The sequence below is a fragment of the Ptychodera flava genome, chromosome 15 (genome assembly GCF_041260155.1).
Source record: "Ptychodera flava strain L36383 chromosome 15, AS_Pfla_20210202, whole genome shotgun sequence".
Classification (NCBI taxonomy): domain Eukaryota; kingdom Metazoa; phylum Hemichordata; class Enteropneusta; family Ptychoderidae; genus Ptychodera; species Ptychodera flava.
Genome location: NC_091942.1, coordinates 7,783,225 through 7,808,249, shown reverse-complemented (window position 1 = coordinate 7,808,249; position 25,025 = coordinate 7,783,225). Strand labels below are relative to the sequence as shown.

The window sequence follows — 25,025 nt, the reverse complement described above, 5'->3', positions numbered from 1 at the left end:
CCTATGGAGTTTCGTCATACAGTAACTTTCAGTATCAGTGGATGCGGAGTCCAATTACTTTGACGCAGAGTAAAGTAACTTGTACGCTATTTGACCTTTGACCTCACAACATCTTTTTGTCATCACGAGGGGAAAAAATGAAAAGATCTTACATTTTTTACAAAACACATACTTTGACACATTCAGTACTTCACACAGTGATAATGGTCATTCTAAAACCTGTGAATTTGAGTGAAATTGTGCCCTGCACCTACACTTTCTACCACATGCACAGCAGTGCATAGGTTGAAATTTCGTTCTGTGAGCTTGGTGGACGCAATGAACGCATTAACAATCTGCTTGAAATTGCTCGGTACAGTGTGCCACAGGCATCCTAGAAACGTCTTATGTCGACTTTTCCCAATAAAATTGGACTAAAAAAGTGTATAACAATGTTATTTACAAAATACCGGGATTTATGTCACTGTACATTGTACGTTTCGGTATTGTCCGAGACCTCCGCTGCATGATGTACTCAGACATAAATCCCGGTATTTCATGAATAACCTTACATTTTTGGCATGTGAAGGCTGTCTCTGTATATATATATATATATATAATATATATATATATATATATATATATATATATATATATATATATATATATATATATATACACACACACACTCAACTATTCAATTACAACTCTATTTTTGACAAACTGAATTTCAAAAAAAAATAATAATGAAGCTGACAAAAGACTACTATTTGAATAACCACACAGGTTATTCCTGTTGCTAAACAGTGTACTGTCTAGGTTACCAAGGCTGTTCTGCAGGACTCTCATCTGGACAAGTACAGTGTAACTGATCTAGGATATCAAAGTCACATGATGGTTCACACTTGACACTTATGTGGGACATAGAAAATCACTTCTACATAGTCCTGAACATGTTGAAGCTATAATTTCCATGACTTTGTCTGAAAAGATAACAATTACATCATAGGTCAGCTGCTCTCAGGATGCATTGCTCATGTATGTATTACATCATCTCGCTCAGAGATTTTTTAATGGGATTAGGGCAGCCGGATGAGAGCCCCAAAGTGCTGTCTGGGCAACCAAGACGATCAACAGCAATAATTGTCTCCTTGGTAGATCAGTATGGTCAGGGATTGTTCATCTATACAATGTGTAATTGTGTCCACAATCTAGTAGGATTATTTTGGTTGATAAAAGTGCTTAGTCAGCCTTTCTGTGACATCATCATACTGTTCCTCAAATGAACACTTCAAGCTGTAAATTGCGACTTGGAGAATCCCTAAATTTAAGAGAATGATCATCTAGTTCATTTGTAGTTGAGAAAAGAACAAGAAAACGACTACTAAAGTACACAATGAAAATTGAGCAAGAAAATCATTGCTGCATTAGGAAAGTACATTCTCGGACTATGTTAACTAGTTATCTACGAAAGGTCTGATGAGGCAGTTAACCTAAACTTTGAAAGGTTAATTTCTTTCAAAGTAACTGACATGGGAAACATGCATTAACAAGTCCTTGTAAATGACAGAGTCCTGACCTATAATTTACGTGATTTGTTTACATGTACCTGTAGGTGGATTGAAATCAAAATAATGTAGTAATTAAAAGAGTCACTGGTTAGCATAGGCATAAATAGCCATAGGTACATGTACGTCACAGCACAGCACAGCACAGCCTTCTCTTTGTGGCGAGTCAAAATGAAATTGGTCATGGCAAGTATGAGTAATGGATCATGTCTGACAAAAAATAATATAATAAAATGGTTGCTGGGCAGCCATATTGGATGATATCACATAATCAATATGCATCTGCACTACCTTTAATATGCCTTTGTTTAAGTTTTATTGAAATCAGCCCTAAAACTTCTCAGAAAGGCTCTGGCCATAACAAATTAAAACTAACTGACTGCCAAATTAGTTCATATCACACAACAAACTGGTTTACAGCTGTACGTCCTGGCGAAAGGGTAGAGATCGAAATCTGAAACATACATGATACTGCCATCTTGTCAAGGAGATCTTAAGTGGCGCTTGCACTGGCAACTTGTGAGTCAGTTTCACTTGCTGAAAGCATTACGATCCCAATGGACACCTCAACTCACATTCCCCAAAGGTACAAGCTTGACAAATGACTGAAATCTGTCTAGGCATGTCAGGGCACTGAGTAATATACATGTATCTCTACGTACATAAATTCATTAAATATATAAATGAACAAAATGTGATATGTCATACTCATTAAACTTCAAGACTTCATCTGGCACGGAATGATAAATGAGACTGAAAAAAAACCATAAGAATGAAACATACTGAGATATAAAAGAAGCTTACTGACCCTATAACACCACATGTTAAACACATCAATCCTGAAGACTGAGATAATATGATAAACATCTTGTAGGTGCATCAAAATAATGTACTGGATTCAACTATTCAATAAATCCGATATTTCTTTTGAAAATGCTGCATCTATATTGAACAATGTTAACCACTACCTAATTTACAGTGATTATAATGAAAGCTTACCCACAATGCTTCTAACAAATACCCTACATTATGTAACTTACACTTCGTGGTGAAGAAGCTACCCAGTATCCATTGCGACAAGTGCAGTTTTGTCATGTGCAATTTCATCGCCAATGCCTATGGACATTGGGGCGCAGGGAACACTTGATGGAAAATGGCGCTCAACAACGTGGTGCTCAATGATAACAATGTCCATGACATTGAAGAGGTTAATTAACACCACTGGAATGGTAATTTATGATGTGTGCAAGGAATGGCATGCTAGCAGTGAATTTGCAAGATTTAAACAATGACTTTTTTGTTCATCAAACACTGAGAAAATTATTACATGAAATATTTTTCAGCCTCTTCTTGCGATACTAAAACACACCAGGTATCAGCCTATACGGAACACGAGCAGTGTACACATCCCAATCCTTTCCATACTTGCATTTACAGCGATGCTCGTCACGGAGACACCGGTGTACAAGCAGAATGGTCATATAGATAATGTAGAAGTAGGGCAGGAGATGGCCAAAGCCGGTTGCTAGGCAATATGCCAGGGAGCCCATCAGATCTCCGGTGTAATTCATGTGACGAGTGACACCCCACCAGCCTGATACTAGGAGTTTACTTTGTCGTTGTTTGCCATCTGATGAAGTATAACGGCACTGGATGTACTCTGGTTTTTTGCCCCAGATGATACAGTTACCATCGTTGCGGCGGAAGTAGTCTTTCTGGTGGTTGACGTCACGGAAGATGTAGTATCCCGACAGACCAAGGATCAGGACGATGGCACAGTGAAGAGATGAAAGGATAACCGGATTGTATACAAGGTAAAATCCCTAAAAGTGTTAAAAATAAAATTAGCCATGAGATAATGAGTGGATAAATTTCCAAGCATTCATAGCTTACATATAAACTTCACAGAAGCAAAATACAGTGTCTAACATTGCAGCAAAAATAAATGGTATCGGTATAGTTTCAGGTGTCAATGTACAGAAAATTTGCTCTTAAACTTTTGACAAAACTATTATGTTACTATCACTTTTTATTGTTTTAATTCATTAGTATATAGTAACACACATATACATACTCAGACTGCACACACACACACACACACACACACACACACACACACACATATATATATATATATATATATTATATATATATATATATATATATATATATATATATATATATATATGCATCCACATACACACACATGTATGTTATATATATATACTGGTGTGTATATATATATATATGTTATATATATATATACTGGTGTATATATATATATATATATATATATATATATATATATATATATATATATATATATATATATATATATATATATATATATATATATATATATATGTGTGTGTGTGTGTCTTAGTGTGTACATACACAATTGTACAGTGTATATGCATGAATGTTACACCTGTATATACTCTATATGTATAGCTGAATAGATACATGTAAATCTATACACACAAACATGTGCACATACATACATACATACACATGTACATACAGTACATGTATATACATACAGGCAAACAGACAGACAGACACAGATACTGTACATAACATACATGTACATGTATTCATGGTGTCATGATCTCATTCTTCTTGAAAAGTTAAGGACAGCAACACTGTAACTTGTGAATGGCTTAGTTTCCATCACTTTGTATCAGTCACACATTTACATATACATGTATATGTGTGTATGTGTGTGAGTACATACGAACATATGTACATACACGCATGAATGTGTTACACCTGTGTACAGTGCTTTCATGGTGTTTCTCTTACAAGGGGGGAATGTGGCCCCTAAGCCCAATTTTTTTTTTTTTGGGGGGGGGGGGGGATTTCATTCTGATAGAGAGGAACAACAATAAATTATGTCAATTTAAGTCATGCAAATTACAGTTTTTCAAGGTTTAGAAAATTAAGAATAAAGTGTAGGTCAACTATCAAATTACCAGATATGAACTGAAAATGCTCACGTGTTTCATTATATATTGCATTTATGTGCAAGTTTGAACCTTTGCTACATGCTTTGCTACATTTAAAGTGTTATGATCAACGCAATGAATTTCACCACAGATCAATTCTAAAGGTCATTAAGTATTCAAATATGTAATTAGCTGAAATAAAAATAACTAATTTCTTTGAGTACTGTCATTGTATCACAATATAGCATGTGTAATTACCTTTGGTCAAGTCCTTCAAGCTCTATATGCCAAACCGTGAAAGCTTGTTAGCTATTTATGCAAATTATGAATTAGCTGACATGAAAATGCAAAATGACTTTCAATACTGTTATAACCTGGTATAATGATCAATGTACACAGCATGTTTCGCCAAATTTTATCAAGTAAATGCCGAGTATATATCCCTAATTTGGAAGGTTCATTAAATATGCATATTGGGAATTGGCTGAAAAAAATGTCAAATGACTTTCAATAATCTTGTATCATAGTATCTTAATGTACATAGCAAGTTTTGCCAACTTTGGTCAAGTCAAAACAGATAAATATCGCTAATAAATGCGGGATATCGGACCGCAGGCGGGCGAAGATTGCATTATAAGCGCGCCAACCCAAACTCACTGCATGGACATCACATTTACGAAATCGAAGTCCAAAGTCAACTACGTCATTGTTAGAATAAGAGAGGTTTTCCATCACACGGGAGCATACCACCACAAATTTTGCACAGATGGCGTTGCACTGGCATTGAAAAAGGGTGCATGGGAGCATGGGAACGCGGGCAGTTTCCCTCGCTATGGGTAGGAAATGCATTGAGCAAGACACACTTCCGGGTTCGCAAAAAAACGAGGATCCCATTTACGGGGCGCTCAAATATAACTATTTGCTGTGATACATAGCAGAGGCGTATATGTTTGTGATGCTGAGAATAACATCAGTAAATAAATGACGGGTTTTAAAAGTTGGCGTTTTTTGCGATGAAACAGACTTCTGAAGGTAGCTCGCTTGGGGAACACGTCATCCCGGCCGCTGTCCGCTTTGACCCCAGTAATTCACACTGGTTTTGGTCGGCCCCAGGTACCCAAGTCACTTCGACCCCGTCACACTTTTGCCTACACACTACGGGTTTTTTGGCAGCCAATTTGTTTCACGCGTAGTCGTCCTAATGAATTATTCATGACCCACTACGGCAGCGACACGCTGTCTCATGGACGTTGACGCCCGTCAGAAATATATAACGCTATTGCCGCCGTTTCACGCTAGCATTGTCCTAAAGATTCTCTAAATATATAGTATACATATACATGAAAACGTATATGTAAGTATTTTACTTACATATAAAATAAATTACGAAAATTCTGCCAAAATTATGCTGACACAGACAAGCGGTTATGTCCGAATCGCGTACAGCACCACTGCTAATTAAGCCCTGAAACCAATTCGTACAAGAAAAGTAAGGCGTAATTTTAAAATCGAAAACGATACGATTTTTGTTACGATGAACATCCGAAGGACTGTGTCTTTTCTTTCATTTCGTGCGAAAAATGAAAAAATTGAACCGGCGAGTTTTAGGTATTGCAAGTGTGGATGAATGATACGAAAAATTCCCATAGTAAACAATGGTTTTTGCGCCGTCGTCGGTACCTTGTGGATCGCTTGCTTCAATTTATTTAGTGTTTCATTCATAAATACAAAAATTCACACCTGAGACCTTGAGATGCCGTACTACAATCGTATCGTTTTCGATTTTTAAATATATGCTTAAATTCTTGTGATTTACACTTGAACCGCCGTCTGTAGTTCGACAAAAAACACATTGCCCGCGCCTCATAGGAAAACAATGGCGTCTACTATCTGCAAATTCATGGCCGCTATCGTGCCGATCACTTGCTTCAATATATTTATTTCATCAGCTACGAATGTAAAAATCTAAATCCGTAATCTTTAGATGTCGTTCTACAATCGTATCGTTTTCGATTTTAAATATTGGCTCAAATTATTGTATTTTTACATTTTTACCGCCTTCAATTTTCGGCAACACACATACTCGCGCCCCATAGAAAACAATGGGCGCTGATGATCTACCAGCTTCGCCGCTATCGTGCCGATCGCGCTTGTTTCAAAATATTTATTTCACCCGCTTTGAATGTAAAAATCTAAATCTATAATTTGAGATACTGTACTACAAGGGTGTTATTTTCGATGTTTGGATATTCCGTTAGTTTCGTGTAAATTTACATTTTACTCTCGTGATTGGCGACGTACGCGTATACGTTACTCCCTCCCTCCCGCACCCAGTATTATCGGCTGTAAATTCTTCGCCGCTACCGTGCCGATCGCTTGCCTCAAGATACTTATTTCTTCAGCTATGAATGTAAAAATCTAAATCTATAATCTTAAGATACTGTCCTACAAGGGTATTATTTTCGATGTTTTGCTGTTGCGTGGTTTTATTTAAATTTACATTTTACTGTCGTGATTCGGCGACGTAATTTATTACTCCCAAGCCCATACAAAATATTTACCGGCTGTGATTATTCACCGGTCCCGAATCAATCGCTCGCTTGGAGATTATTATTCCTTCAGCTATTGACTTTAAAAAAATACACAAATAATCTTGATGTTGTGCACTTCAATTGTATGGTTTAAGATTTTTGAAGTTTTGCTTTAATTTTTTAAAGTTTACATTGTTACAGACGCAAGTAATTCAGCGCCTTACATGCAGAATACCCTATAGATAACAACGGCGTTTTCACCGGCTGCAATGCTTTACCGACCCCATTTACATCGCTCGCCTATTTATGCTTATTGCTGCCACTATGTAAATAAAAAATTACACATATTATCTGGAGATAATATGCTGCCATTGTGTGGTTTTCGATTTTTGAATGCATACATAATTTGTTCATTTTTGCATTTGTATTGCTGGTGTTCGGCGACATCAACATGCGTTGCGCGATATTGTAAACATTGGCTGTATAATCAGTCTGCAGGTGTATTTCAATAATCCGACATATCTTGGGAAGTATATCCCATTGCCAACAGTAACACGTATTGTCGGGATTATCGTACGGAAAAAAGACTGCAAAAGTAAGACTTATGAATCTTCATCAGAATTGAACACATCATGATTGTACACGAGTATCAACCGTGAATGCACGTTGAGCTCGGCAGTTACACAAGCATGGTACGCTACATGCATAGCCCTACGAGTATGGCGACAGTGTCCGGCTTTGGCTACGCCGCCTACCGGAGGTGGGAGGCGGCGTAGCCAAAGCCGGACACTCTCGTCATACTCGTAGGGCTAGCTACATGCACTGCCGCGATGCCGATCGTATGCATTCCAAGGCCTATCCCGGAATTTGTTTCACAAACAACCTCAAAGGAGAGCAAACATACTTCTATGGACAATGACGAACACGTTTCTTGGCGAAGCAAAATCAAAACAGTGCAGAAGTACATGAAGTAGGTCATGGCCTTGGACTCTGTGCACGAACCTGATTGGACACTTCAATACCTTTGACCCAAAGTTATTATTCATCAGCACTTCCATGCCATGAGGCTAGGTAGAGAACGTATGTACTCATTTCTGGCGATCGAGCAGCGAGGGAAACAATCAATTACCAAGGATAAAGCTAATTTGCTAAACGATATTTTATCTTGAATAGTGAGTTGAATGAGTAATAAAACATCATATTTTTAATGTTCAATACGAGGTTGAAACACGGAGGGACCGTGGTTGAAACCAGAGCTATCCAGCTGTAGCCAACCTGGACAAGCACATTTCACAGCGCCCTCAAACAGTCGATTGTTTTCACTTGTCATACGCGGCGTAACAGAAAAATTAAAACTTTCATAACTTCATTAATATCCAAGCCATGCCCACCAAAACCTTTTCAGTTCTAGCCATTTGAATTCTGAAGATGTCTACCAAATTTGACTGAAATACGTTCAGCCGTTTTTGAGAAAATGGACCAACAGACAGACAGACAGACAGACAGACATCGCTGCGACATATGCTCACGTGTTCACACGTGAGCAACTATCAAATTAAAATTAGTCTCCTGTTTCCTGTTCTTACCCATGAAGGAAATGTTTAGAGTATTACAAGCTGATACTAATCAAGCACTTTATTCATACAAGTTCATAAACAGTTTTGTAATCTACAGGCAATCTCTGTCCATGTTATATCATTGGCACTGATCATAGTGGTGAATAGCCTCAACCACTTTGCTGGGGTGATGTGGCATGAGTTGGTGGGTTTTTTTGAGGGGAATTCTGATTGGATAAGGGGATTCCTTCAATCATGCGTTCTGGAGAAAACTGTGAAAATGTATACTGTACATTTGTGTAGAGTAGATTGATAGATATAACATTTTCATGGTGTAATGATCTTATGCTTGTTGAAAAGCGCAACAGTGTTTCATGTAGACAAAGGGGATGGGGGCTTCCCCCTCTGTTGACATGTTGGCACCCCCTAGTAATTTGTCAAGGGGGAGGGGGACCATCCCCCATATGCATGAAATGGTGCCAGTCACACCTTAGAGATACAAGTAGAACACATGAACTGCATCTGGTGAAATCGCCCCCTAAATTTTCTGGTAAAGAGGAAAATAACCCCCTTTTGATGCCATCCTGGATGAAACACTGGAGCGACGCTGTGCATTGCGGTCGGTATGGTTTCCATCACTTTATATCAATTATACATGTAAATTAGAATCCTACTGTAGACTATTACATGTACCTTCAAATTGTTCCCTTCAATTTTGCTAAACTTTCTGAAGAAATATTACCTGTAAAGTGTAAAGATAGGGTAGCCACACACAATCTCCCCAACCAAGGTACCATCCGAAATGATCATGGCAGATGTCGATGGTGTTAAGGTACCACGTTTCGTTCCAAAAATAGTCAAGTACGTAGATTGCATGGAGAATATTAACCAAAATCATGGAGTTGGTAACGTGGCCATACAGTTCATATTGTTTAAATGCGAAGGACAAGTTGATGATGGTCCAGGCAACAATGCCTGGCCGGCCATTGAAGAACAGCTTGAAGTCAAACCATTTGCCGATCCTTGGATTCAGCTCCACGCCCATCATATAGTCATAAAAAACATTGCCGCTGAATTTGCAGTCTTCTCTGCTGGTCGGAAAGAAGTGCGCCTTCACATAAGCAAACGTAGCAACCACATAACCAGTGATGTTTGCCACCCACAGTAATCCGCCCCAGTTGTCAAAGACAATGGTTGGTGAAAACAACTTGAAATAGAAAGCATTGGCAAAGAAGAGGATGTGTGTGACGACCCAGACCTGAAGGCCGTTGACCAGGTACAACATTTGGTTTCCCGCTGGCGTTACCGCGCCGAGTTGAACACCGCCTTTGTAGCTTGGTAAAATGTAGTGTAAAACGTCTGGGACGAAATACTGTACAACCTGGAGGAGGGAAAATGTGTGGACAATGAAAAGACTGTATGGAAGTCCTGGTGGATAGTAACAAGGCATAGAGAATCTTCATGTTCAGTTGCTCAGCATAATAGGACTGGCTGCACAGCATATGGCACCCCTCGTCACAGCAGTCCAAAGTTTTATGCTATACTTAAAAAAAAACCAGAGCAGTCTTTTCACCATTGAGGTTGAAAGATGCTAAATAAATGGAAATTTACAGGTTTTCCCCACACTCCACAAACCTACCTTTTACAATGAACTCCTATGCGGAAGTAAATTTGGATACAATTAATTGGCTTAAAATGTGTGATTCTGCTAACCAAATCAACCTCTTCTAAATAATTTTTCAGAGTATTTCCTGTAAAATTGGAGATTTTTATTTAAAACACATGCGCTGTAGCCAAGAGTTTGAGTTCAAAACCTGTCTATCCTATTATAAGACAGCTTGTGACAGAAAATCTTGTAATACAACTCTCAAATTTGTAGTAAAAACTGGCCGCAGATTGCACATGACGGACTAATAAAGGTATGGCACATATTTGAAAATCTATAATTTCTATCGAAAAATATTCTGTGTTGCGATGGCAAGAGAGTACCCTTGGAATACAACATACCTGATATGCCAGCCAGATGAGTCCAACTTTCCATGCATTCCAGGTTGCCTTTGGTAGCAATTCCCACAGATAGAATACATGCCCGCCGTTGTAGTCTAGAATCGGGCCGCTGAGGCTGCACTGGTACTTGTCACATGACAAGAAGAAGTAGAATACCAATAATGGAGCAAACATCAGTAAGCCAACGACACCAAGATAGGTTCCTAGATCAACTTCCCTGTGAGGTAGATTGAAATGGAAATACAATGAAGATTCTTTTTGATTGTTGAAGAATTGATGGTATGTGTCAGACAGTAAGGTCAGTAATTCACTTCGAATCCTGATTCATTATCTACGAAGATAGTTTAGGTGAAAAATAGTGTGTACTGTACCTTTGAGTTTTGACACCTGCATTGCTGTTTGTTTTGTTTGTCCCTTTATGGAACCAGTTGGATTCCCATATCAGACCTTCAGAGTGTCTATCTCTTTTTAAATCAAAAGTGAATTTGTTTTATCAGCAGAAATTTAAAACTGATTTCAACCCACTGACACTTGTACATGGTTAACAACATGTCGCTGTTGCAGTTGCCATCCTATGTGTAATTTTGCTCCTTTGTGAGATTTTATCTGACATTTACTCTGTTTTTATCATGTGAATGTTTGACGATCAATTTTTTGCTTGTCGTTGTCATTTAACAATTTTTTCCTTTTTAATGTTTGGTAGGATAGTGTTAGAGGTGTTTGACATCTGTTTGTTGTTACCATTTAATGACTTCTGTTTTAGTTTTGACTTTCTATTGTTCAACTGTTGTGCAAAGGATTTTCCTGTGAAAAGAGTTTTCCTCTTGCAGTCTAGTTGTTTTTATTTTTATGTCTCTGTTCCGTCTTCTTTATGTAATCTATTTATGCCAGCAAGGAAGTATAATAAATCAACAAACTAAGAATTGAGAGGTCATTGGTAAAGTCTATTCAAGTGGCACAAGACCTGGAATTAATTTCCAATTGGCCACAACATTAGCTTGAACTCAATTTTCCTATTTTAAAATATTCAGCGGCACAAATCCTCTTGGTAGTCATTAGACCAACGCTAGCTTTAGAACTGATTGAAATTTTGTGTTAGTGCTGAAAATTAGTGCCGCACAAACAAGATCTTTGCTCATTGCTTCGATTTTCAAGGGCCTTATAAACTCCCTATATTACCACAGAATGCTGCAGCCATCTTTCACAACAGTCTGCATTGTAATTCAAGTAGGCAATGACCTTTGCAAAAATATTTCAAATCCAAGCTCAAACCAAACAAACACCAATGCAGGTGTCAGAACTCAAAGGTATATTGCACTATTTTTCACCTAGACTATCTTCATAGATAATGGCATCAGGAAGTGAATTACTTGATCTATGATGTAATTATTATGTTTGGAAGCAAAGTCACAGAAAATATAGCTTGAACATTTTAAGGTTATGTTGAAGTAGATTTAAAAGTTACCTTTAATAATGAGTGTGAACTGTGACTTTTAAATCCTGGGTCAGTTGTATCGTACTTGTCCAATAACCCTTTGTGTGCTGTAATTTTTCCCACCAAAAGTTTACTACAACATTTTACCAGTTTCGTGAATTTTTATGGACCAAATGTACATCACATTTCATTGGCTACACTTTTCATTAAAATTTTGGCAAAAATCTGAAAAAAATTTGACTGGGATACATTTTGTAAAGGCGTCAAAAACTGACTTTGGCGCTCAAAGGGTTAACTGATTCAAGACAAGTTATAAATGAAACTCATCACTGAAGAGGGAATTCAAAAGCTACTTCTAAATAACCCTGGAGCTATATATTCTGTGATGTGATTGCTCCTCAGCATGATTTTTGAAAAGATGGTTAAAATTCTGATCCAACAAGGTTGATGAAAGTGTAATTCAGAATGCTTTGTGTTAGCACAAGGATGGTTGATAAATCCAGTCATGTGTAAATCAAGATTTTCGGTTTCTTACCTTGGGTATTTGTGTTAGAGAGAAAAGCACTGACTACACTATCAATAGGGCATGTGAAAAATGTTCTATAGAATTCAACAGAGTTCTATTGAATCTTGTTTTACCACAGAGTCCTATAGAAAATGGGGCCAAAACTCTTTAAACTTCTGTGAAACTTCAATAGATATCTATAGAATATCTATAAGCCATAGAACCCTGTAGAGTTCTACAGAGTATCTTTCATAAAGGGGAAAATGACTGGCAAGCTGAAAATCTAGTCTGAAATAAGCTATGTGAATGGTAGGAGAATGACTGCACTGCTCTTCTGAAAACAGTAAGGAAAAGTGTATAAATGAAATTTGCTATGAAAGCATTAATCACAGTTTCTCTTGCATTGTAATATATTGGAGAGTACTCATTGAAACAATCTGTAATTGTAACACAAGTTATTGGTGCAAGAGTCTTGCCTCTACTGTCTATGCCTGTAACAACAAATCAATCCTCATGAAATGAAAACATTGAAATATGTCTTACAGCAAGTCATTGTAAATGACTTACACAGTCTCCCGCTTGCTTGAGGTGGAGTTGAATGTTGCCGACACAGTTTTTTCCAAAGAAATGTTTCTCATCAAAGATGACAAGAAACCCCCCTCATACTATGTATTTTCAAAAAGCAGAGAATCTAAAGTTTAGTATGGAAGCAGTAGTTTACTCAAAGGATTGAAGTGTGTGTATATTTAGGGTGAAACCCTCAATTTTGGTATTAATGATCAAAATTAATTTAAGTCAAAAACTTGATGCCATTTTCTTAAATGTAATATTTCACTTGAAAAAACAGTATATGTAGAAATAAACGACTATTTTATTTTGCATCATCTCTTAAAATGGCATGGGTTGAAAGATTCAGACTGACACTTGAAAAAGTGATTGAAATTAGGATTAGCAAAATTAAAATGCCTCTTATTCAAAATGTAAGAACTTCTTTGCCAAACAAAATAGTCGTTTTGTTAGCATAGCATTTAAAGAACATAATATGAAAATTTCAGAAAATTTGACCCAGCCAGAATGGAGTTAACATCTTTGGAAACCTTGAAATTGTGAGAAAAAAGAAGCAAGGAAATTTGGTGATTTACATATATTTGCATAAATTAACACTTCTTTATCAAGCAACTCACAACTGCATGACAAGCTAAAATGTGAACCCAACCAATATTTTAATCTTAGGTTAACAAATTAATTAAAATTGACAGAATATTTGCAAAAAAAATTGATTTTTGAGCAAAATACGCTGTTTTGGGTGCAATGCCCCCCTAATAAATTTTAAAAGCATTGATGGACATTGGGCAAAGCATACCCGGAAAAATGGCTGAGAAAGTTTGACCCTATATTGACGAGCATGTGCATTGTTGATTTACCGAGTACAAATGGAATCAGTACCATTAAATTGGTGTTATACTAATGGGTGGGTACTTTATTAGCTCTGAAAAAAGTGAACTGTGATTATTATATTGTGGTTATTCAGAATTTCCAGAGATATTTCTTCTATATTGTTTGTCCTTCTTTCCTCCTCGTTCATTGGCTTACTTACTCAGTTTCTAACATAGGCAAGTGTGAATTGGATTGCAAAGTCGATAATACATAATACAGTTGAAGGCATAGTTACGAATAAAGTGATTGAAACAGTTCATTGTAACAATGAAGTCACAGATGGGATATCTTATTCTTAGGGCCTTGAAGGTAAAGATAAGGTAAGTAGGAGTCAAAAGGATCGTCTGCTTGGGAAGTTATATATATTATTGCCTAAATACATGGGTTTAGGTGCGGGAGAGCAGGTGACAATTTGCCCGACGCCAAGAGGGCAAATTGTCTCCTGCTGCGAGGGCACATAAACCCATGTATTCAGGCAATAATATTTTTATTACATGCCTCTTCACAGTTAATGCTATATGACATTTAGTTACAAGCAGGGCATTTTCAAACAATTTTACCATAATCGACCAGCACCAAATAGATTTTAACGAAAGTCAAAATAGCGCTGCGCGCATGGATATTTTACATCTAGCGTTAAGCGTCCACTTTGACGTCGAAAACATCGAAAGGCTTCACTGGCCCGGGTAACCATGGAAACAGGTCAGTATATCGTTCACCAGCACGCTAATATCCCGGATGTTCCTATTCAAATCAATGCACTGATTTGCATTCACCTCGAGGCATGTAATAATGGTTATGGATCAGAAAGCATTTTGACAATGATTCTTGTCATATGTGCTACAAATTAACAATATTGCTTAATACATTTGGCATTATTTATTCAAAGTCCACAGCAAGAGATGTCATGACTATAGTGAAAGAACAATATGCCAGTAGTTTCACTGAGTATGTATTCTGCATTGCAGTGTTAAATAATGTAGATATTGGACAACCCTATGCCATGACAACAAACTTCAAACATAGGGCCAAGGTCCCATAAGCTACTACTGAATGAAAAATGGTAAATTTTTTTGTGTTGGGAGTGGGAGGGGGTTTGGCTGTATTTCAATTACCATGCGCACAAATCGCACTACGCATTTTTATATCGTAACATCCAGCTACACGTTTTTATATATTGCAAAATATCGCGCTACATTGTTTGGCATGTACCAGGCCGGTGTGGCACCGGCACTAAGCCAGCATTTCTTAGACATAAATTTAGTTCAGCGTACGAGTAAAATAGCATAACAATCATACTGATACAAAATGAGACTTGGTTGGATTTCGCACTTCCAAACTTTCCGGACACCTGGTACCACCACTATTTCGTGCTTCAAGATGACCCCATTGCATTTGTCATTTTCGATATATACCTTGGACCTGGTAAATTTCAGAGTTACCTTAAATGATAAAGATTATTGGACCTGATTTGATGTTATTTCATTTAGGGGGGGGGGGGGGGGGGAGGGTGGTTGAGGCCAAACGCACTTAGTTGCGTTTTACAGTGCACATGTTTTAATTATCCACTGGCCCTTATACAGGCAATTTGACTGAAAAAACTTTGAATGTTAAGGACCAGTTAGACAAACAGTTTCTGTGGCGATGATTCATTATATTGCTAAATATTGGAGAAGAAGGTGGATATCTTTAATAGCTCATTTCAGGATGACCTGACCAAAAATGGCAAAAATAGCTGCAAAAATACAAAATTGAAGATTTCATCATGATCACAATATATCACACTAAGATAGCCCCTCGGAACTTGTATACCAAATATCAAAGCTGTCAGACAAATAGTTTTTGAGAAAGAAATTTAGAAATGTTTTCACCAAAATGGCAAAAATTGCCCCCAAAATACAAAATTGCAGATTTCATCATGGATTCAATATATCACATTTCATTAATCCATAGGAATCTGCATACCAAATATCAAAGCTATCAGACAAGTAGTTTTTGACAAAAAAAAATGACCGAAAATGGCAAAAAATGCCCCTAAAATACAAAATTGCAGATTTCATCATAATTTGAATATATCATATTTTGATCATCTCTATGAACCAGTATACCAAATACTCAATAATGTTAACTTGTGAATGTTAGACTTGACTAGCATTCATTTATAAACAATAACATTGCATCATAGGTCCCATGCCAGGGTCAATGATGGCAATGTGTATGTTGTGAGCTCACTAAAACAAAAACAATCAAAATGCTAATTAATTTTAAAAACAGTTTGCCCTGAAAATGTAAAATAATTGCAAGACTTCAACAGTAGTCAGGCTTTGCTCTGACAGGTTATGAAACGTTAAAAACACTGATTTCCACCTCAGGAAAACTGGAACAATTCAGATAAAAAGCTTGGGTTTCGAAAAGGATATACATTCTTTTTCTCGATGATGTAAAACTTGTGTTTCCTATTTCCCCTAGAAAATGCAACATATGGCAGTGCCTGGCGTTATGTTGGCATCATCACTTTGAACAAGCTATGACGGGTTCAAGGAACAATCATTACGTTTACGAGGATCCACGGGAATATGAGGAAAATGTGACTTACCAAGCTCTTCCCCACTCCCCGGGTTTTATGTCATGTTTTCCCGCCACTTCACCATTCTGGCCGTTCATAACAGTCTCTTTCTGTGAACGGGTGACCCGCCTCGTTTGTGCCATGGAGGTGACTGTAGGCGAAAGAAAAGCAAAGTTCAATGTTAAAACAATATGTGAATATCGAATGAAACCCTGGACAACACCGGTTAAGTGCTGGTGAGGCACCCCCCCCCCCCCAAAAAAAAATGGAGGAGATACCAGATGTATTCTGGTACCCCACCGTTATCGATACCAATGACTTGTAGTCTGTTCCCACAATTCAATATACATGTTAGTTCTCGCAGATGTTCCAAGTCATCTTAGGGAGCTGGTAAATTATCAAATGTCTTAATATACGAAGATTCTAAAGTCACTATTACAAACTGCTACGCACGGAACTGTTGTTGTAGAACATGCAGCTGCATGATGTTGACCAGTCTGAGAGTGCGGACATCAATGTATCACCTGGAATGGGCAACGGTTATAAACACGTGTCCATTTATATGAGGAGAGCGGATGCGTGCTCAAGGTGAAAGTTGCCGTCATGAACAAATACTTTGTGAGTACAAACACTGTCATGGAAAAAAAAAACGACCGCAGCGAAAAGATAAAGCTGTTGGGATTAAGCTCCAGGTAGTGAATCAATGCTAATAAAAGCACTACAAACTATGCATTCGACAATACAATACACTGATATACAAAAGTAGCTAAATGTGTAATTACGCATTGTTTCCTGAAGGTCATTCAGTTGGTACGTGTATACTGTCCTTTGTCGCATTCATGAGGTACGGAAGTAGACTTAGCCTAATACTGTCTATCTTGAACGGCGATTGCTAAACTGCCGTTTTGGTGATGTTATCCTTTTCATGCGGTAAACGGTATGCAGGTGTTTGTGACCTCGCCGTTACACGCACGCACGAGATAACGAGAAAAAAAAATCAAAACAAAACAAAAGGGCGAACAACTCAAGGGTCAGTCGGGAATAACTAGCATCATGCGCAAGGAGCATGTAATGCGGAATTTGCTTTTTGATAGCGGTTGTGTAACGGTGATTACGGACCTTTGCTGAGCCGGCACACTACATTTTAAAAGGCCACAAGTTGTAACTTTTGATTTTTACCTATTTTGTTCTGTGTGTCCATGGCACGTTCTTGTCCCACACCTAAAGTAAACTAAACACCTACTATTTAGTTTGCCAACACAGCGACTGTACGTGTAGAAGGCACATACATGTAATGCATTTGAATTCACACCCGGGACCAGAAATCACCTGCAACAATAAGCCTGACATATTGATTGCGAGTTGACAAGCTTAATAATGTAGTATCTCTGCATGCTTTGGAGAGTGTACCAAGAAACTGTTAACGTGATTACATCAAATAAATAATATTGAAAAGACAAAAGTTCCAGCTACTGGCCCTTTAATGAGTGTTGACATTTGTTCGGGGCATGGCCCTTGTTTACGGACCGTTCAGAAAACGTGCTGTACGTGCAAACGAACTACCGACGAACTACTCTTGCAGTTGGTCGCTCTAGCATCTATGCGAGAAATGTCTCGTTCTGAAAGAATGAGAATGGCATTGATTGAGTTAAAATTTAAACACTTGACGAAAGTTACAAAGGCCACCGTCAGCATCACAAAGACCGGAATCACCAAAGACTTATGCATGCACACCCGAAAATAAGAATTTATTTGTGCAACCGAGCTAAATTTGTTCAGTCACTCCGATTACCCCTCAACACACTTTGGGACTGGCTAAACTCTTAGTTCAATACGTTCAATCAAGATGGCCTGAGTGAGTGCTCCATTACAGGATAGACACAAGTGAATTTCATACCAATCATACAGCTTGAAAAGCCGCACAGTTTGGTCACCGTATAGTCCTGGAAAATAGCTCGCCGCTTCTAAATTAGCCATTTGCTTTTTCAGGTGTTTTGGTTTGTTTGTTTTTAAATTGCGCAAAATATATACTTCCACACTGCAATTATAATATTTAGTACTTGTACAGCATTTTATAGTCTATTTATAGCGCATATTTCTTCATGTGTTTCACTGTTTGTCTTCTTCTGAGAGCACGTGGATATGCTCAGAATTGGGTGTGACAGCACTACCTGTCAATGTACAAGTAATGCCTTTCTTGTGGACCGTTTGTTAAATCTAGACTCTGAGTCACCAGTAACAAAGAAACTGGGCGATTTTCGTGGTTCGTGAAAATAATAATAAGAGCTCGCCGCCTCTGGAGCATTGCCACGGATAATGCTTGACAATACCGGTTTACCGTTACGTGTTCCGCATATAGCAGGCCTTATTGAGACGTAAATCTTCCATTCAGAAAGCGGGACTTTGAGGATGGCGACAGCAAAGCTTTGACTGAAAAACTGCTCTCTCGCACTGGGTACCTTCGCCATTCGAACGGCATCCATTCAAATTAAGGAAAATGTAAGTTAACAGCATTCTTCATTACGGGTGCACTTCTAGTATGGATGACATTGGGTGTTTGCAAAGACACTCGTAAAACAAGAATAAAATCTAATATTGTGTTTGTATAGTTGTTTTGTAAAAGATGATCAGCGGTTTAGAAAAGTTATCCTTCTGGGTACAAAATGAGAGTTTTAGCTTCTTCTGATTACCACCGTCCTGCAGCCTGAGAGAGGGCGCACCGTATGATACTTGCGAATCAAGCATATACATTTCACATCCATCTCTGGGTAAATTTGGTGAAGTGCCCAACGGGTTCTTAATCTTGGGTCATTAAAATTCGAAGTCTCTATGCGGTACGAGAATGCGGCGAATGAAAAAGTTGAACTTTATAGGTGCCAGAACTGTCGGGATAAGCTGTTTCAAATTTAAACTTAAAGCTCTCTCACTTCTTCAATTCTGTCAGATGAAATCAAGTTTCGATGAAATCTAATATTTCAACACTTTCGAACTCCTCGTGGCTGTATAATGCGCCTGCCTCATATCATCATGTGAATATGGCAGAGGTGAGTTATCCACATTATGCGAGGTTATAACTGGCTAGAATATGTCCCAAAATTAAAAAAGCGACGTTCGAAAAACAATAATACATGAATTAACAGCTGCAAACCGACGTAACGAAGAGGGTCTGTTTTCTGTTTTAAAGTCCATTGTAATAATACACACATATAAATCAAGTGTGGAGGTTACCGCTCAGTAAATTATACCAACAGCTCTATTGTAAGTCGACTTTACGTGATACAGTTCCCTGTACAAATTCGACCTACATGCAATATGCCAATTTCACACAATAAAGTACCCCACCCGATCATATATCAACCGGGAAACAAAAGCCGAGTCTTCTGATTAACATTTTAGGATCTCTACGAGACGTACAGTATCATTTCCAAGTTGTAGCAAGAAAACCCATGATACCCATTCTGCACCGTGACTCCACCAAGACTTTCAGATTTTATCACACGCAGGCCATTCTCAGGTATAAGTGTAAGATAGGAACCAAAAAATGTCTATTCACACAGTAATGCGAGCATAATGCAGGGGCAGTTTATGTGTCTACTCAGGACCCTTATAAAACGTACAGCTAACATGTATATGATATATCGCAAACACTCAAGTATACTCCCCGATATCACCTGATTCTTGAGAAATCATGCGGTTGCTGATATTGACACTGACTTCGGCCATAGTGCACTGGATACGGTACGGAAGCTCCACGTCCGATACAGAAACAGGGGTCTTTCCTTTAGCCGGCTAGGACGTGATCGCGTCAGTTGCAATTAACTCGAAACGGCGACAATGGTGTGTGTGACCTTTATTACCTAAAGTGAAGTTATGCAACGTGCCCGAGACTGAAATATGGATATCAGACCGTGTGGATATATTTAAGGGGCAAGCCTGCACCAATGGCAGCACCCCTTGTAGAGTTCAGCGAACAATGGTCAAGGGGACAAAGATGACAATGCTTTAAGATGAGAATAAATTACTGTCTGGGTCTGCGCTTACGTAGAGTTACGATATCTCGACTGACAGCTCGTAAGACCGATTATATATACTGATTGTTTCACTGATTGTGGGGTTTGACTGTTTCCATAGCAACAACTGACCAACTGCAATAAGCGCGACAGGTTTGCAACTGACTGTCTGTCTGTCTGTATGTATGTATCGTAGGTATGTTTATACGGATATTTGGTATGTATTTGTTCAGTTCACGATTTATGTAAACGGACTATAGCCAGCGCATATATATGATATAAGGAGTGTGAACTGGTCAACATCGAGTGGTATACCGGTTACCGGCGTGGTTTATTGCTATTATATCATAAATTGAAAATCTGGCGTGAAACATCAAAAAGGGATTGTTTTTCCAGCAGAGAGCTCGTGCCTGTTCCAACAGTGCTGTATTTAGAATAAAGCACGGTTATTTTCGCCTCTCGACCAATCAGATCGCATTATTTGCGCCATCAATATACTGGTATGATATAATTCTGTATATATACCAATGTCGAAACTTCTGGGCCGACTTGCAGCGATTTCGAAGCTGTTATCCAATTGGTTGGCAGAATCGTACCGTTATAATGAAATAATACAAATAAACTCCCTAAGTTGCTGTGAATAGTGACAATCGACCAATCAGATATAACCTTGCAAACACGCTGCGAGTCAGTCGAAACTTCTTTCATCTACATCATTGAAAGCCATTTATTACATATCGATATATATTCTATTTATTTCATGTTGTTCGAACAAGTTCCGTTTAGTGTTACCATGGTTTCATTAGTTTCTATGCGACACCGTGCACGTCAACCGCATGTTTTTCCGCGACTCGGGTCAAACTGTTCCAAGCCACACCCCCTTACCAAAGGACCTGTTTGTCGAGACGAAACATCACTCTACCAAGAACAACTTTTAAGTACCTGTAAAAGTCGATAAATAAGGGTGAGGAATCTAGTGATCGATGTCCTTGTCGATTTTAATTTTTGAAAGTCTTTCGATCACGGCATTCGTTTGCAAATGTTCACAACATACAGTAGCTGTACGTGTACCAGAGTCATTTTTACGAGTCCCCATGTGTAAGCCGGGAACATTTACAAAAATATCTGGAAAAGAACTCAAATTTTCAGCTAATAGAGCTGGAACTTTGATAATTGAAACTAACATACCCAGCCGAATAAAGGCAAGAATCGCCATTGCATATGGAGTGATTGTAAAATGTATCTTTCATTTCACAGCAAACTAGCCAGAATAATGGCCACTTGAACTTACAAAGAAAAAATAATAGGACCAGAAATCTATTAAAGTAATCTTCAGCAACGATCAATAAGAATGCATTAAACATTAGCAACAGCTATTGGTTTGTTGAAATCGGCGACACATTCTGAAAGCAAGCGGATTCAGCGCGAATTATGATGTATAAAATTGCTTCACTCAAAACACGTCATTTCTAACAAGTTGGGGGGTCGAGATTGATTCTATTTCCGTTCGATGATATTTGGTTTAATATGCCCGGGGAACTCTTCAAATCGAAAGTCCACAGAAACTCCTACATCAGTGCTGTTACGGGAGAATGCGTCTAATATTCGGACTCTCAAACTTTTACAATATTCTTTTGGGGTCTACCACTTGTGGGAGCTAATCTTGAAGCTTATGGAGTAAATAAAGTTTTCACCACCTTAGTTTTGTGAAAATCTGGAATTTATTTTCTCCTTAAGGGATAACATAGGAACTTTATGGCGACCATTTTGAATTGCACATGTCGGTAAACATTGGTTAATTTCTTTCTCTGGCATCAAAATTTGCAAGGCGACCCCCGCGGTTGAAAGTTTGCTAAACGACGAAAAAACCTGCTATATAGTGTTACTAAAGATCACTCTTACGGCTCATACTACAACAACAAAATGTGTCCGAATTGCTAGCTGTAGAGCAGCTTCCGACGTCGCACACACGTTTACGACGATGCCTGAACTCGCGATCAGCGCTATTGAAGTAACACTTCATTCAAAGTATTTCGACGATCACCACTGGACGCGACTTTTGAAAGACCATGAATCTATATCCGCGAAAGGGATCAAGTGATAATGATGACAGCTTTGCTAGGAAAAGTTTATTCGAGCAGGGAGACAATATTAAATTTACGCTGACCTAAGCCGAGCGGACCGGACGATAGAGGATAGCATTTGATTGTCTTCAGATGTGCACACTGCACTGTACAATATTAGCAGTATTGACAGCATCGTACAGTCTTAAACTATTTCATTCGTCATAGCCCAAATAAAAAATATCCTACCCTAAAACTTCGACCCTTTCAAAAGCGGTATCATCAACAACATGAATAAATGTAAGCTTACCTCGGACTTGCAGCTAGTTCCGTTGGACAGATAAACTAAAAATCTTTATTTCATAAAAAATACTATGTAATGTGACATCTTCACTTAAATATTAATATTGCATGTTTTCAGCAAATTTTCCTGTATAATGTATTTCCATAAACAAGAGAAAGCGCGAGTTAGGGCCTGTAATATGTTTTACATGTACTTCAGCGTTTTTGTGTTGCGAAACTTCGATTACCGTGGCAAAAGCATTCCTAAACACAGATGTCTGTTATTGTTGAAGATTCGCCGCATGCGATAATGATGGGCGATTTTCGGGTCGCACCAAGGCTGTCTGATTAGTGCGCCGAAAGTGCATATCAAGAACCTCAGTTTTTTCAAAAACAGTTTTGATTTTGTATTTTTTTTTTTTGGTTTTTTTTAACGTTTTGAATATCCGCTCCTTCAAGGATATAGTTATAGATGTGCGATGGCTTCTCCGACATCGCAAAGTGTGGGGTCTTTCGACCCCTGCAGAAGACGCAAATTGATCGATGACATAGAAAAGCGCTTACAACACAATTACAAGGGGTGCATTAACATCTCAAAGAACGTCTCAGATATAAAGGCAGACGTTCAACACAAAAGACGAACGGAGAGGAGTTCCGGGGGCCACGCGGACAGCAGCGGTGCATACGGTAGCACCGTGTAACTTCCACCTCGTCAAGTTTGAATTTTCTCTGTGTCTACCTCGTAAGCAATTTTGCGATGATGACAGATGCTTGCTGCGGCCCGGCCGGGTTTAAAGTGACGTCATGGATATGACGGGTCAAAGTTTACGATGTATTTACAAAGGACACGTACACGTGTGAGCAAAAGTACAGAATGTCAAAAACAAAAAACCTCAGTTTGCCGCTATGTACATGACAGGGCACTAAACATATCCTTTAAATTATTGGTGAATATGGCTATTTTTAGCGCTGATTTTACTTAGAAGTGGTTATTTGTAGGACTTTGTGGTTCTCTGGGGATTAGCACTGCGCTCCCGCTCATTAATTGGAACTAAAGCCAGTCTCTGTGCGTTATTATTCAACCTTCTTGTACAACTACAAGTACAGCCGGGAAGTACAGCCTCAAGTTCAAATGCTATCTGTATCACTATGCATGCTGTGATAGATTTGCAACTTCCCTCTCACCAGTGCAACGCACCTATAAAGTATACGCTTCGTTATAAACTGCCATTTATGATTGAATTTATATGACCGGCCACAAGCAGCTGCAGCGAGTGTGCAGACAAGACCGACAGAGAGCTACAGTCACCAACACTGTGTAGTGCAAAGCGCTCCGGGCTTTGTCCCCCAAATACATACATAATTACCCGATTCTGTCGACAGGCATGGCTATTATATGTGTTGCCCGTAAAACCTCATCGACAGTGTGTACTCTCGGCATAATACGAGACTCATAAAGGCCGGTGAAACGAACGAATGTTAAAACATGTTTAACATGTTTTAACATTCGTAAGGTTTCCATTCAGACATGGAAAATGGACGTGGGGGTTAACCTGAGAAGTAGGTCACTTTCATTGCCACGGTCGTCAGCGGCTCAAAAGTGAACAATATTAAGGGATATTATGTATTCGTCGATCTAATTGTTTGACCGAAAAAAAAATAACCAACGAATTATGTAACACACTATAAGTCCCTACACTGTTAGGACTATGATAAGAGGGACACCCCTGCAATCGAATGTTATGGTCGCAATCACGCCATGTAAGATATTGCGACCAGGCGCGGAAAACCTTACGCTATCGCTATCCACCCAGTACACTGATGCACAACCTCAAACCGGCCCCTCTGGATTGATATTCAACTTCCAATTTCTCGTCTGTGAACCTACCTTTAAAGATGCTTCAGATGAATAAAAGGGATACGAGGAACAGAATACAATGACTTTGATTAAATGTATTTCAGTCGTCCGGCGTTAACCCAGACAGTACACTGCACACGTCCTCGCTCGGCTCCGCCTCACACGTTTTGGTGTCCCTTTCTCGTCGTAGATCAGCCGGCCAGCATGCAGCGTCCGCAGCTCGAGTTGTAACTCAGGTACCTGCATGCAGAGAACACTTTCTCTCTCACGCATGCGTCATTGA

General features: G+C 38.6%; 1 protein-coding gene across 4 annotated transcripts; it reads right to left on the bottom strand.

Moving 5' to 3' along the window:
* Positions 1 to 340: 340 nt before the first annotated feature.
* Positions 341 to 25,025, bottom strand: LOC139151070 (7-dehydrocholesterol reductase-like). 4 transcript variants are annotated; one of them, XM_070723599.1, is made up of 5 exons: positions 24,773 to 25,025; positions 16,560 to 16,680; positions 10,587 to 10,803; positions 9,322 to 9,960; positions 341 to 3,370 (listed from the first exon to the last, which is right to left on the bottom strand). In XM_070723599.1, the coding sequence occupies exons 2-5, from the start codon at positions 16,670 to 16,672 to the stop codon at positions 2,906 to 2,908; spliced, it is 1,434 nt and encodes a 477-aa protein (XP_070579700.1). In that variant the 5' UTR covers positions 16,673 to 16,680; positions 24,773 to 25,025; the 3' UTR covers positions 341 to 2,905. The 4 variants fall into 4 exon arrangements, with proteins under 4 accessions (XP_070579700.1, XP_070579702.1, XP_070579698.1 ...); XM_070723601.1 differs by lacking the exon at positions 24,773 to 25,025 and adding an exon at positions 21,065 to 21,128; XM_070723597.1 differs by lacking the exon at positions 24,773 to 25,025 and adding an exon at positions 20,201 to 20,373.